This window comes from Cervus canadensis, chromosome 1 (assembly GCF_019320065.1).
Source record: "Cervus canadensis isolate Bull #8, Minnesota chromosome 1, ASM1932006v1, whole genome shotgun sequence".
NCBI classification, from domain to species: Eukaryota; Metazoa; Chordata; class Mammalia; order Artiodactyla; family Cervidae; genus Cervus; species Cervus canadensis.
In genome coordinates this window covers 25,810,851-25,826,003 of record NC_057386.1, presented here as the reverse complement: position 1 = coordinate 25,826,003, position 15,153 = coordinate 25,810,851, and the positions used below count along the sequence as shown (strand labels likewise).

General features: G+C 53.2%; 1 protein-coding gene across 10 annotated transcripts in view; it reads right to left on the bottom strand.

Moving 5' to 3' along the window:
* The window catches only part of LOC122443771 (myosin phosphatase Rho interacting protein), a 94,907-nt gene that overhangs the window by 53,867 nt on the left and 25,887 nt on the right, over nucleotides 1-15,153 (bottom strand). For all 10 annotated transcript variants that reach the window (XM_043472380.1, XM_043472326.1, XM_043472336.1 and 7 more), the window contains exons 2-3: nucleotides 13,649-13,726; nucleotides 11,715-11,780 (exon numbers count right to left, since the gene is read on the bottom strand). In XM_043472380.1, the coding sequence (XP_043328315.1) occupies nucleotides 11,715-11,780; nucleotides 13,649-13,726 (144 nt within the window). The remainder of the gene's footprint in view (nucleotides 1-11,714; nucleotides 11,781-13,648; nucleotides 13,727-15,153) is intronic.

Genomic DNA, 15,153 nt, shown 5'->3' with positions numbered 1-15,153 from the left:
GACTGTGCTTCAAAGGGTGACACAGGGAACCTTTAGAATAGCTTCATTAAATACAACAATGTTACTTTTGGGCCTCACTTAAGTATACAACTACACATCCTAGGAGGACACACAAACCATGACATCTGCACATTTTTACCTAGGGTCATAGGGCAACATTGTTTTCTACATGCTTTTTACTGTTTCCCAAATTTTTCGCCATGAAATATTTATTTCTGGCTTTGGGGGTCAGAAACCCCTCTTTCTTTAGTCTCATCTTCTACCACCATCCGTGTGCTTTGACCAATCCTGAACACCCACCTCCGGAGTGCTCTGAGTCTGTCCCTCCCCAGGGCGATCCAGAGCTTGCGGGGAGCACTTCTGGGGCCAAGCAGGGCATGTCTGTCTCAGCGCTGTGCCCCCGTGCCGGCTAACCCTCCTGCCTGATGATATAGGCTATGAGGTCCTGGAGGGCAGGACTCTTCCCCATCTTCATTTTTCCAACTCCCAGTCTGCCCACGGCACACAGCAAGTGAATGAATGAATCAACCTCTCCTGGCTCCCTCAGGCTGCAGGGAGCATCGTGAGGAAAACACAGGGTATGGGAGAAGGAAACAACTGTATGCGCGGCCCCGGAGCAAGGACAGGCCTGCACCGCACATCCCCACGGTCCTTCTCAAGGCAGCCAGAGTATCGGTTACAGAACCTGCCCAGCCCTGACAACAAGGGTCTTATTGTTGGTGCAAGTAGGTGCCTGGGCCCAGTCAGTCAAGGGCCTTATTCACCAAAGGGAGATTAGACGGACTGTCTCCCTCTTACTTTCCTGGAACAGCGGTCATCGTTAACCCTTTGGTTTCTAACCAGAGAATCAAGAATTTCATCTTGATCCAAAAACTCCTGAGCCAGAAGAACTGTTTCCTAACAGATGAAAAGTATCTCTTCCTCATAAAAGGCACTGCAGCCTTAATTCAGGAGATGAACACACATACCTGCAGCAGGCACACTTACGCTCACTCTCAAAGACATCACACCAGGTACACAAGCTGTGCAGACCCAGGACAACAACCTGCCCCACAGACGATCTAGGAGAGGACAGAGGAGCGGGGCTCACGAGGGGGATGCCCAGGGTGGACACTGACTCCTGAAATCCGTGAGGGGCCTCCAGTCAAACACAGCCAAAATCACACAGCTACGCACTCAAGTTGCTGATAAAACTCTAATAAAAATGACCACAGATTTTTAAAAGGTATAACTCTCAAACACAAAAAACAGGAGAGAGCAACAGATGTGGGATAGTAAATAAATTGTGCACACCTGGAGAGGGACCCGGGGGAGCAGACTCACGCGGTCCCAGAATTCCTCACGCTTAGGGCTGGTCCAGCACCTCCGCTGACCTCAGAGGCGAGACGAGCAGGAGGGCTGGGCAGCCCCCGTTCAAGGAGCACCAGCCCACAGGGTGGGGTCCCATGGGCAGCATCCACAAGGTGCTCTCTGAAGAGGTTCTGGACTCAGGGCAGGAAGCACCATGGCGGGGTGTGGGGGGGGGTGTGTGCATGGCGGGGGGGGGGGGGCAGAGGCGGGTGGAGGGCAGGAGGTGGAAGATTGCATGAAAGTCATCATCCTGAAAGCTGAGGCTGCCCCAGACAGGAGAGGGGAGGACCTGGATCTGGGGGCTCTCCAGTTTGCAGCCTGACTGTCCTAAGACAAGGCCAGCCAATCACCACATAAGCCCTGCACACACATAACCTCGTTCTTCAATACAAATGTACAGCTAAAGGTCACACTCATTTGAGAAAGCCCAAGACCAAAACAGGCAGGGAGGGAACCAAGAAGAAAGCAAGTCAGACCAAAGACAGAACAGAATTTCAAAATAACTGGAATTATAAGAGACAGTACTGAGTCCATGAAACTGGAATAAGATGCTATAAAAAGGGATACACAGAGAACAAGAAAGGAGCCCCAAGAAACTCTAAGTATCACAGCTGACGTAAGAACCAGAATAGAACAAAACAGGATCACTGGGATCAGAAATAGAAGGGTTTACAGCAAGGTTAATGAGGTCTCAGGAACAACAAAGCCATGCAAAAAAAAAAAAATAATAAAATTAGAGACTGTCCAAAGGAACCAACAGCCAAATAACAGGAGCTCTGAGAATAAAGACCAGGGAAGATGAAATAAAAGAAATTACCAGAGGAAAAAAAAAAATACAAGAAAACTCCTGGACCAGAAGAACTGAACTTTCCTCATTGAAAGGCACACAGGCTTCTGGCTCAATGAGAGAAAACAGGCCCACAACAAAGCACAGCCCATGAAATTCTGGAGCCCAGGGGCTCATGAGCAGCCCCTCAGAGTTTCCAGAGAGAAAATGCCCTTCGTTCACCACGGGCTCAGGAACCATACGTGAACCTGACAATGGTGCCTTCACAACTCCAAGGGAAAAATGTTTCCAGCCTGACATTCTATAACCAGTCCAGCTGCCAATCGAGAGTATAGGCAAGAAAGGCATTTTCAGACATGCAAGGTCTCAAAACTCTTTCCCTTGTGCCATTCTCAAGAGGCTTTACCAAGTAGAGAAGCAAACCAAAAACAAGAGATCAACCTAAAACACTCAGAGAAGCCTGAAGGGAACCCCAGGTCAAGAGCTGAGCAGCAGGCCTGGAGAAGAGCCAGGCCAAATGGGAGAAGCAGAGAGCAGTCTCCATGAGGGATGTGACCATGAAAAAAAGAAGACTCTGACCGAAGGACTTGCCCACATTAAGGAGAACTTTGTAGTTCTGTCAGGAAGTGTAAAGTTCAATTAAGGTTAGTTAAATATAAATCAAAATGAATGGGGGAGGGCAACCATAAACTTCAAGAGAAACCAAGTGTGGAAGGAAACACAGCCATGGTCATTACATGGCTTGAGTGGCAGTTTTCACAGGGTCAGAATAACATAAACATTACTGATCTAGCCCTCCATTTAATACCTTACATGGGCTGGCTTATCAGACTGTTTGTATTGCCTGTTTCCCAGGAAAGTAAAAAAAAAAAAAAAACCGTCAGGCAGGGAGGGCTGGGCCCATGATGGGGTCCCAAGAAGTCAGGGAGCAGGGCTGAGCCCTGGAGGACTCTGCAGCCTGGCCTCGAGCCACCTGGCCCTGCATAGGCATGTGAGGGGGCACCATGGGTGCACACACACACACTGATACCAGTCACTTGGCTTTGTTTCTTGGACCCCAAATGTTTCCTGTTGCTGACTCTCATAAAATGACTCTTTTTTGACAGTTCTCTCCCTACTGCTACTTAATTTGCTCCCTAACCAATTATTCCAAGCTGATCCCTTTCCTAAAACCCAAAGTCACTCCTGTCCCTGCAGGAGGGCCAGACGCCCCCAGCCCATTAACGCAGACACTCACCCTCCAGACCAGAGTCGCAGCGCCACAGAAGTCCACCCACAGCTCTAAGGACCTCCACCAAGGATGCCCACCACAGCCCAGTCTCAGCTGCTACCCCTGCACAGAGTGAGGTCCCCAGAAATCCCTCCACCATCTCAAAGAACTGCTGCTCCAACCATCCCATGACCCCCTCCATCACTGTAAGTAAGAGCCGTGCACATGCAGAGGGCTGGCAGGGGCCCCAAGTGGACAGGAGGACGTAAAATCACCTGCAGCCCCTCTGCTCACAAGCCATGGGTGTCCCCTTAACAGATGTGGGCACACCGGGGGAGTCGGAAAGAGGACCGTGCTTCTCATTAGGCTTGAGGGCACCAGACACCGTCGGGAGCTCATCTCTACCCTGCTGCCCATGACTGAGCACGTGGGTAACTGGGAAGGAATGAAGGCACACAGGATGGTCCCAGTGACACGGAAAGGCACTCGCCAGGCCACCAGTCCCCAGGTCCTCTCAGTAGAGTCTGAAAGTCAAAAGAGGGAGGATTCCGGGGCAGGGAGGGCAGGGAGGGCAGGGAGAGGCTTCTTAAATGCTTACGACAGACATGCCAGAGTCAAAGGGGATGGCAGATTGATCTCAACCCCTGGGTCAGCTGACAGGTGCCGGGCTTCTCCTACACCCACATGCATAGTTTAAGGTTCTGTCTATGCAGGCAAATAGCAGGCTCTCCCTTGAAGCACTCACTGCCCTGTGCAGGAAGACTCACATGGAAATCTGCATCCTAGGGACCAGGAACAGAGGAAGGAGATCCCCCATGGGAGTGGTGCCTATGTCCTCTCTTGGTTCTTTGAATGATTCAAGGTTACCTGCAGAGCATTCCCACCCCACCTGGCAGGGATGCATGTGCTCCTTTCTATCTGAGCCTCTGCACCCACTCATTCCTGCATGTTCTCCTCTAACTTCTTTGCTCTATGAGGCACTGGCAGCACAGAGCATCCATCCCGCCCCAGATTCAGGCCCCGTGGAAGAAGCAAGCCCTTCCCTTCAGGACCAGGTGACCCCATACCTACTGGTGGATTTCCCCAGCCATAAACGGACTTCTAGACCCGGTCATTCTTGAAACTCCTCTGCTGTAACTCCCAGGAGTCTGCTCTGTTCTTCATTCCAAACAGCCCCATAAGTAACCACTGGTGGCCTCCACCCCCCAGCTGTTCCACACTGAGAAATGCCACCAAGGCCAGCAGGTAGAGTGGTAAATGACCACAAAAAGCCACCAGAGGCAGAACGTTATACTTTCCATTAGACACGAGGCTCATACATCTTAACAAGCCTGTGTCCCAGGCTTCTTCCTCCACTCAGTGAGAAGGGCCTACAGTCTGGCCACCAGTCTCCAGGGCACACCTGTACCAAAGGATGCTTCACTCTAATGGGTGCAGCCTTCTGTGTCCCAGGGAGTCATACTTGAGGAAGGAAGGTGTGTGACACTTCTGAGTGCCACCGCTGACCCCTGATCTTTGGACAACAGGGCTTGATTGGGAGGAGTTCCCACTCCCAGCTGGGTTCATCATGCCCTTTCCTGTCACCCACCGTAACATTTCCAAGTAACCTGAAGCTGACCCAAGGATAGTCCAAGGCAAGGCAGCCTGCAGAAAGCCCAGAGGCAGAGCCCTTTACAGACTATATTTCATCCCCAATGCACTTATACTTAAGAGTCATTAAGGAATTAACTGTGACAACATCCCTCCCAGAGAGGTGAAAATGATGTGTAGCTGTCACGATTAAGTAAAGACAGGACAAGGATATCAGCTGCAGCCCTCAAGTCTAAAAATGAAAGCAGGCAGGGGTGCAATGCCTCAACCCTGGAGTCACCTTCTTGACATCTGGCTGGGGCCTGGCTCCTAAGCGCTCCTGCTGAGCTGTCCTGCAGCAGCCCCTCCCCGCCCCCCAGCTGCTCTCCCCTTCACCCAGCCCCTGCAGAGGCCTCGGAGCTCACAGAATGGCGGCGGGGGGGGGGGGGGGGGGGGGGGGGGGGGAAAGGGGGAGGGAGGGTGGCTGTTCACACTGGTAAAGCACTCAGACTTTGGCAAATGTTTTTTAAGTTCATTATTTTGGAAAAATAATTAACTGGCGGACACGGAAGAGGTGGTGCAGGCTTGCTCATGCAGGCTGCGGGCTGGGCCTTGAGGCACCAGGGTGATTCTGTCTGGGGAGGTCTGTCCAGTCCAGCCAGGGCTGCTGGGGGAGTGGGGGTGGTGAAGCAAGGGTGGGATCATGCACAGCTTCAACTGAAGTAGCACCAGACTGTGTCAGTTTAAAGCTCCCATTATGTTTCTATGCAGAATTCCATGGGGAAGACAGAGGTCACCAGCCTGCCTGTGACAGCACCGGGAGAGCCCTGTGGGACGTGGAGCACCCACAGGGCTGGGGCGGCCCCCGCTCCTTCACAGCCCCCATCCTGCTCACAGGCTGACATAGGGATGAAAATACTTCCAAAGTTTAAAGTTATTTTTTAAAACTGCCATTTTTACCACAGCAACCACAGGACTGAGGAGGGACAGCTGAGCAGAGGAGGGAAGGAAAGCAGTCCGAGGTCACTGTGGGTCCAACAGCCTCTGAGGTCATGTGGAGGGCAAACCGGACACTTCCTCAGAGAGGGGGGACTGGAGGAAACCCTCCAGGTACAGACTCCACACCAATGCCCTCTCCCTGCCCCCCTCGGGCCCCCGACACAGCAGGTCTGCCTCCGTGCCCTGGAAGCTGAACCCAGGTGGAAAAGTACGAAGGTCAAAGCCAGGCCAAACGCATGGAAGGTTTACAAATAAATCTAAAGACATGAGACTGATTCATAAAGCATCAGACGGGGGTCACAGGAAGCTTCTCTGCCTCTTGGAGGCATAGGGTGAACTCTTCACTGCAATTTCCACACACCTCTGAATGTACATTCACACACCCAACTGCAAGCCTGAAGAGAGCCTAGTTGAAGGAGCTGGAAGGCACACGGAAAACCACCAGAGCTCCCATCTGTGGCCACAGACAAACCCGAGGGTGGGCTGGAGGCCAAGAGCCCAGCCCGCCCGCCCGCAGGGGCCAGGTGCGGCCGAGCCGCCCACCACTAGACGCAGCAGCAGCAGTGGCTGGGCCACCGGGCAAAGGACACGCCCTTCTCCCAGAAGGCATCTCACCAGCTCACAAACTCCCAGTTCTGACTCTTGCAAGTTTAGTGATGCCACCATCTCTTGGGGCCTCAGTTTCTTCTGTGAAATGGAAGGGCAGTACCTGTCAAGCAGGAACTGGAGCGAACATCACGTTAGAGGAGGTGCCTGAAGATCAGCCACAGAGCACCAGACTGAGCACATGGCACCCCTGCAACCCCTACGACCAGCAGGGTGGTGGCCAAGGCCCCCACTCCTTCCAGAAAGCTTCTCTGACTCCACAATGCACCCACTGCCCTGAAGAAGGTGTGCACTGGGGTTCAGCTTTGTATTTAATATTCACATGGGTCCCAACGAGTTGTGTGCTTCACCGTGAAAGGGACCCTCTTACGGCCACATGTCCTCCCGCCACAGCTCTTTACTGTGGACGTGACGGCCACCGTGGTTACCAGTGAATCAGAATAGTCAGTCTGCCTGGGAAAGCTCCAGGAGGGGGGTGGGGGGGGGGAAGGCCAGCACTTAGAGCAGGGATGCTCTGTTGCCTATACCTCGTCACATCACAGGGCTGGCTACTGAAACTGTGGGCCCTGGGCCCTGCAATCTGCAGGCCCTGATGCAGGGGTATGATGGAGACTGGGCTGCAGAGGAGCGTCTCCACGGGCAGCGGGCCAAGCTGAGTCCCTCCCCATTCTCCCCTGGGGCCCAAACTCATGGAAAACCAAGTAGGCAAAGGTCCTGGGATCAGGCATCCTCTAGGACTGTCCTAAGGAAGAAAACTGTAAAGGAGGCAGACCCACAACCCAGCATTTCTCAGTTCCTCTGAGGAGTGCTCAGACCAAGCCCACCGCCTCGCCTGTGAGCACAGAGCCCGAGGTGACTCCTCTGGATGGAGTGCCTTGCCCAGGGGACTGATGAGCCCACAGCTGCCCTCCAACAAGGGACGTGAGGGCTACCAGAGCTCTCCCCACTACCTGACTGGGGTGTGACACGCACTGAAGAGCCAGCAGCACGGCCCCAGTGAAGGAGGCTCGGCATAGCTCTGGTCTGGGCTGCCTTTCCAGGAATCTTAGGGCACAAGGTGGGAGGGCTCCACACACCTGCCATGGAAGCGTGGGCACAGCCTCTCCACAGGTTTCACAGAGGAGAGATCCATGGTCAGTTCGCTTCAGAGCAGAGTTAACTGCATCAGACCTTCCACGATAAGATTCTATCATATGCTCCGACATGAATGAACCTTGAGGACATATGCTAAGTGAAATAAGCCAGACACACAAGGACAAATACCATGACCCCACTTACAGGAGGTCCCTGGAGTCCTCAAATCCAGAGGCACAGGAAGTAGAAGGGTGTGTGGTGCGGGTTTGATGGGGTCAGAGCTTTGGCCCAGGAAGATGGAAAGAGCTCCAGAGAGGGGTGGAGGGATGGTGGTGGTGGGCACACACCAGTGTCAGTGTGCTGAATGCCACTGAGCTGTAGTTGTTAAAGTGGTACATTTTGTTGCATATATTTTACCATAGTTTAAAAGCAAACAACAACAAGTATTTTTGCCTGGCTTCCAGGAGGAAAAGGAAGGGAAAATGAAATCAAGAGACAGGCTGCCAGAGCTCGTTGGTCACAGGTTCCCCCCGCCCCAAGTCTCCCTGCCCAGTGACTTCACCTGAGACTGGGGGCTGCTTCCCCTCTGGATGGGGAGCTCCCCCAGGAAAGCCTTCTAGTGACCCCAGCACCACAGCTCAAGGGCAGAGACGCAGGAACAGCAGAGCACAGGGTTTGCAGAAACAAAGGCAGAGGAGAGGGGGAGCCCTCTGGGCTTCCAGACTCTTCACTCTGTCCTCTCCGCAAGAACCAGAGGCCCAGCCCAACTGCTCAGGCTCCCACTTGTCTGTGAGGCTGCCCTGAGCCCACCTCACCTCTGCTTGCGTTTGGAAAATTTTTTTTCCTTTTTTGGGCAATTTGCCTCTCCTCCACACCCACCAGTTACAGGGTATGTGGGTGTATCGAGAAAGAAATTTCCCAAAAAAGGAAAAGTGATCCCGAAGGTTAGTCCCATCTCAGAGCTGCCTGGAAGAGAAAGGCAACAATCACCTCTGGAGTCAAACTAGCCTGAGGCCCCAGACCCAGCAGGAGACCCCACACAGAAAGGTGTCTCCAAGCAGCCCTCCAGGGACCAAAGCCCCCTCCCACTCGGAGTCCCCACCTGTGCTCTGAGCCCTCTGGAGTGTGTTCTCTCTCTGCTGAGGAACTACTAAGAGCTTCAAGGCAGAACACACCTAACCCTTCCCCCAGGAGTACCCAGGTCCCACCTCCTCCCCAAGCTTAACGGAAGTCCTGCAGCAATGCAATTACAAAATTGATGATTTCAACTCAACAATTTTGACAGGACCTGTGCTCCCCAGACCCCAGGTGAAACAGTACAGAGAGGGGGACCAAGAACTATCGGGGGCCTAGGGACGCAGGACAAAAGGCTAGTTGGTTAGACCACACTTAAGCAAATGAAAACAAATAGTAATATTATAAATGTAAAAGCTCAAGTAACAATTTGAAACAAACTGCGACTAAGTGTTAAGGGTCTAGCCATAAAACACTATAATTTATTACATGCAATAGATTAGCAGGGGAGGGATGGGGCAAAACTAAACTTGGCAAGGGTGGCAGATTAGCAGTTCGTCTGATCTCGGAGGCCTGGCTAGTGCTCGGATGTGAAGCTGCTGCTCTCAGAGACCAATACCCAGATGACCGTTACACAGGCCGGGGTGGGGATGGGGTCTGACTGCCCTGAGCAGCTGCGAGAAGCGGTGCCCGTCTGCTCCCTGGCTGTGAGCCTCACAGGCAGCTCTGCCGGCCCTGCAGCTGCCTGATGTGCAGGACCCCCACAGCAGGGACAAGCCCAGGACCACTTCACTGGCACAGATGGTCCCAGCCGGCAGGCTACCCCGCCCCGTCACCTCCCCCACTCCCAGGAAATCTCATGGGGAAGTCCTTCCGAACCTTGTAGGAACAGAGATGATAGCAAGTCAAACGTGCCTAAATCTCTTTAAAAAAACTTAAGTAAGCCACTGACCAGGTCACACAGGGTCTCTGGGCTGGCACTGACTGTGGGGCCGTCCTGGGCCCTGCACTCTGTCTGGCGGCACGTGGCCTCCATGAGGTCCAGCGGCACCCGGGCACCGCTGAGACTCAGGACGGCAGCTCTGACGTGCAGCCCCAGAGGCCTTGCACGGCAACTTCGGCACAGTGGTCACCCGCTCCAGGTGGAGGCGGGAGTCAGCTGTGAAGAACAGGGCCTGACACAGACCACAGGGTGGCAGAGACCGCTCCAGCCCTGCAAGCCCCACAGTGCCAGCCTCCAGAGGCTTTCTCAGAACACCCACCATGGGGGCTTTCCTAAGGCAACAGGGAAACATGCCACTTTACAGGTGTTTCAACACAACGGCTACCGCTCCCTGACACAGAAACGAAGCTCCTTTACCCCTGGAGGGGCCGTGCGCCTGCACCAAGAGCAGCGCCAGTCAACCTCTTCGCCCACAAGCAGGGTCAACTCCTCCACTCGGCACCCACCGCCCTCCCCACAGCCCTGCTCTTCCAGGGCTTCCTTCTTCTTGAGTGCAGGACACCCCACCTCTGCCCAAGCATCGCAGGACAGGCAGGCGCGGGGAGAGCGGAGGGCGCAGGGGGCCATGCAGGACCAGCTCTCAGACCAGTGTGCCCTGCGTGTTTACCCAGCAGCCGCCCTCAGGCTGTGCAGCTGAGCTGAAGAGACCGCGGCCTGTACCAAACCCCAGCTGGACCTAAAGAAAGATTTCCTGATCAAGATCATCAGTCTCCAGACTGAGTCCAGGAACTGTTTTTCAGGATGGTTCATGGCGCAGTCCTGCCTGGATGTCATCCAGTGAACTCCGAGGCCCCTTCCCCACCGTCAGTCTTTGCAGGACTTCAGAGCAGTTAGCCAGGCACAAGGAGGACAAAGGAACCCCCATGCATCGAGCCCAGCTCCCACCTCAGGGCGCCTGCCGGGGTGATGGCCAGATCGGGAGAACACACAGGGCAGTGCAGTCACCAAACGACATGTGTCCAGATGAATCCACTCGCTTGCTGCTGCCTCCAGCAAAGTCTACCCTACCCCAACCCTCACAGTGTCACCAACCCAGTACCTCCTGCTGCTCTGGACACAGATGTGCCCACAGCAAAGCCCCTGCAGCCCATCCTTGTTGACAAATCCTCATCAGAAAGAAAGAAGAAGAAAATTCTTTTTTAGAAGGACACAAGGCACTAGTCAACACAGAACAAAGTATCATACCTATCAATTGCATCCTTAGATATCAGACCCATTAACATGTCCCGTAAACAAAATAGTGACCACACGGCATCACAATGATGAGGACCCCCCACGTGGAAACAGCACTGATGACCTGGTCATGTACTCGCTGTGACAACCACCAAAAATTCACATGTCCACCAGACTGCAGCGTCCTCTGCTCACACTCCTGTAGTAAGCAGATGCACTCTGAAAGGGTGGGGTCCACCATGCTACACGTGTGAATGGATATTCCCAAACCATCCCAATTAAAAACGCTGTACACACACACTCACACATTCCAAAGGAACAGGAAAAGGTACTCAATTTTGGAATTCATACTTGAGATTAGTTAGGAGAGACCGTCTCCTTTAGAGAAAAGGACAGGAGACAAAATGAGTAGAAAAGAAAAGTCAGAATATTCCACCAGGTTGGCAAATATCCCTCCAGCTCAGGAAGCGGGAAGCAAACCAGGCAGGTGGCAGGACAGGACGGGGCCTGTACACCCCAACTTAGTGACGGGAACACCAACCCCGTGGCCAGGAGGCCTCTGAACAATAAATGGGATGAGCGACACCAATCACAGTCACAGATCTGAGAGGAGCCCTGGGCCAGGGCAGGGGGGCCTGCAGAGCCCAGCGGGCACAGGCCCGCCCAGGGCCACCCCACCTGCCCTGCAGCCCCTCCACTTCTGAGGGGCTCCTTCTCCCTGACCAGAAAGGACCTCCTCCCTCACTACTGACTCTCACCCGTGGCCACAGAAGGTGCCTCAAAGCAAAGGTCAGGGCTGTTAAATGCCACTGCAACTAGCTTCCACAGTGCTTCAAAATTCCAGGCTTCGGCGCAGAAGCCGCAGTGAGAGCACACAGCGGAAGAGGCCTGGGGGAGGCTGGGGCGGGGTAGGGGGAGAGGACACTCACCATCTCGTCCAGGGCGTAGCGCAAGAGGCCGTGCTCGTAGAGGATGAAGAACCGGCGCTGCCATTTCTGCAACGGAACACACAGGAGTTGGGAGGGTTCTGGCCTGCCTCCTCATGCGGAGTCCCTGCACCTGACAGGCCTGCCGCTAAGGCCCGCTGGCAGCACAGCTTCCAATGCTGGGGCCGCGGGGGTGGAAGAGCAGGGCCTCGTCAGCCAGGACTGGGCCAGCGAGAGGCCGCAACCACCCAGCAAGTCTCCAGTTACTGAGGCTGAAAAAGCCGCCTGGTCTGTTTCAATTTGCGAGCTCCTCCTGAGCAGGAGTCATGCCCGGATCAACTTTCTCTATCCCTCATGTACCCAGCACAGAGCTTATTACACAATACGTGTGAATTCATAATTTGTTGAACTACCTGACCTGATTATGGGATAACCTGAGAATTGCTAGGCACTGATTCCCCACTTTTGAAAAATCTGGAAAAGTGATATAAAAGGGTTGTTCCAGTGAGCCACAGGGAGTGTAAGGAAGGGGAAAGTGAGCCAGGCTCCAAGATTCACTGAGCAAGAGAGAAGTAACAAAAATCAAAACTGAGGAGGGGCAACCAGTGGGAACAGTTCTGATATCTAGGGAGGGACTGACCAGAAAAAGGGGCCCCTCTCTGCCCTCTACCCAAAGGCCAGGCCACCGGGGCTGATGGAGGTCCAATAGCACTGACGTGGGGAATAGAGAGGCCCTTCATTTGAATGTGTGGCGGCAGGGGGCATGTCTAGAACGTGAGACTGTTGGTCCCCAAATCTCAGAGCTCGTCATGAAGACCCATGATCTATCTTCAACATTTCCACAAGTCCAACAAAATTCATACTTCTGCTGGCAATAAGGCCACAAGAATGAACTAAAAAAAAAGAATGAACTAAAATATTATGGCTCTTTGCTTTGGACCAGAATTATATCATTTATAATAATGATTTTCCCATCAGAAGCTGGAAATGGCAATTCTATGTGAACTAAATACAAAACAGGAGAAAGGGCTGCCCCCCAGTTACTGTAGCCACTGAACACAGTAGCCCCCGTGGTCTTCACAGGGCACTCACATGGCCTTGCAAGAGGGCCTGCACCCTTCCCGAGAAATATTCCCAAGGCTTCTGATGGTTGTTTTTAAAATGAAAAACCCATTCCAGAGGAAGCTTGAAGACCCCAGATACAAGGCATGTTCTACGGGTACCACAGCCCCATCCCAGAGACACTCAGGATGGGGCAGCAGAGACCCAGTGGCAGGGAAGAGGCCCTCAGGGATCAGGGGCTGGCAGGGGTGGGTGGCAGTTCCCAGAGGAGCATGCATGGAAGAGGAAAGCGAGCTTTAACTGGAGCCAAATCCAAGGGGATCCCCGACAAAGGAATAAGCACTGACTGGGGTGCTGCTGGTCTGACATCTCCCTGCTCCTCTCAGACCTGCTTGAGCAGCAGCCTGTGTTCCGCAGGACCCGCCCCCCAGGGGCTGGGTGCCCAGCAGAGATGGGACAGAAGCCAAGTGGGCCCTGGAGGCCGCCTCCCTTCATTCGTGCTCATCTGCTGAGCCCCCAGCTGGGGAGGAAAGGAGGGGAAGATGGGGCTGGAGGAGCAGGACGCCAGCACTGAAGGAACTGGGAGCCTAAAGAGCAGAATTCAAACATGTGCTGAAATGCCCTCTGACCTTTTCCATGTAACTGTTTCTAGAGCTGACCCACAGAACAGGTAGCGTTCTTCTGAATGAAGGGCAAGGTGCAACTATGTGTAATCAGGCTGTTCCTGTGGGCTCTGCAAGCTCACTGAGTAAGGGTTTCCTGTGGCTCCTACCATCTTAGGACCCACAGCTCACCTCCCTCCTCCCATGGTCCATCTGCCTCAGAGGGCCCTCTCTGGTGAGTCCTCCCCCAAGAATTCACTCTGAAGTCCTTACCCGAGACCGGTGCACTGGGTTGTCGAAGTCCGTCCCATCTGGAGCCAGGAGCAGCCAGCCGCCGTAAATGGGCTTTGCCTAGAGGAGAGAAGGAGGGCCGGTCATCAGTGACCTTGGACAGGTTCAACGGGCAAGCTAATGCCAAGCTGACAAGTGCCCGCTGGAAGAGAATCCACCTCCGCTCCACGCCCTCCATGCATGCGCCCACTCCCAGCAGGAGACACACTGGGGAGCAAGAGGCTCCAGCAGGCCTGGAGCACCTGGTATGGAGACAGGAAAATGAAACCTAGCTGGAGTCTGGACAAATGGAGAATAGAAGACTCCTAAGAGCAGACACCACCCTGCAAGTTCCTGATCAACCCACCAGGGTCACTTTCTTCATCACCACGTGAGTACCAGGCACCAGGGATAGCCTGTGATCAGCATGGCCAAAGGCCCTCATCCTGAGGGTACAAAGCCTGGGAGCAGAGACACTGCTTCAGCCACCACCACAAGCACTGGCCAGAGAATCATCAACTCACCGGTTGCATGACCTTGGGCTGAAAACCTTCCCAGTTTCTATCTTCATATGCAAAAGGTGTGTGTAACAATAATTGTATCTGCACCTCACAAATCTTATGTGAGGACTGATGAAACACAGCCCAGCACAGGAAAGAAAATGGCAAGAAAAAAAAAAAAGAAAATGGCAAGACCGCTGGGAAAACAGTCTGGCCGTTCCTCAAAAGGTTACACTTAGAATCCCTATGGCTCAGAATTCCACTCCTAGGTGTACACATACTGAAGAAAACTGAAAGCAAGTGCTCAAGTAAAAACCTGGATGTGAATGTTCACAGCAGGACTATTCAACAATTGCCAAAAGGTAGGGACAACCCCAGCGTCCATCAGCAGATGGATGGAAAATTTGGCCCATGCATTCAACGAAACGGCATTCAGTGATAAAAAAGGCATGAAGTGCTGACACGTTCGTTGCAACATGGCTGAACCTTAAAGACCTTATGCTAAGTGAAGAAGAGACACAAATGACCGCAAGTTACATGATTCCACTTGTATGAAAGGTCCAGAATAAGGAAATCCACAGAAAGAGGAGGCAGATGAGTGGCTGCCAGGATGTCGAGGGAGCAGGAAATGGGGAGTGGCTGATAACAGGTGTGGGGTTTCTTTGGGGGTGATGAAAATGCTCTGGAATTAGATAGTGGGGTTATTTGCATGAACTTGTGAGTATGCTAAAAATTACTAAATTGTATGCTTTAAAAGGGCTTCCCTGATGGCTCTGTCAATGAAATAACAGAGAATTCTTCTGTCAAGAGAATTCTTGACAGAAGAATTCTGTCAATGCAGGAGACCAGTTCGATCCCTGGTCCGGGAAGATCCCTTAGAGAAGGAAATGGCAACCCACTCCATATTCTTGCCTGGAGAACCCCATGGACAGAGGAGCCTGGCAGGCTGCAGTCCATGGGGTCACAAAAGAGTTGGACACAACTTAGCAACTGAACAACAAATGCTTT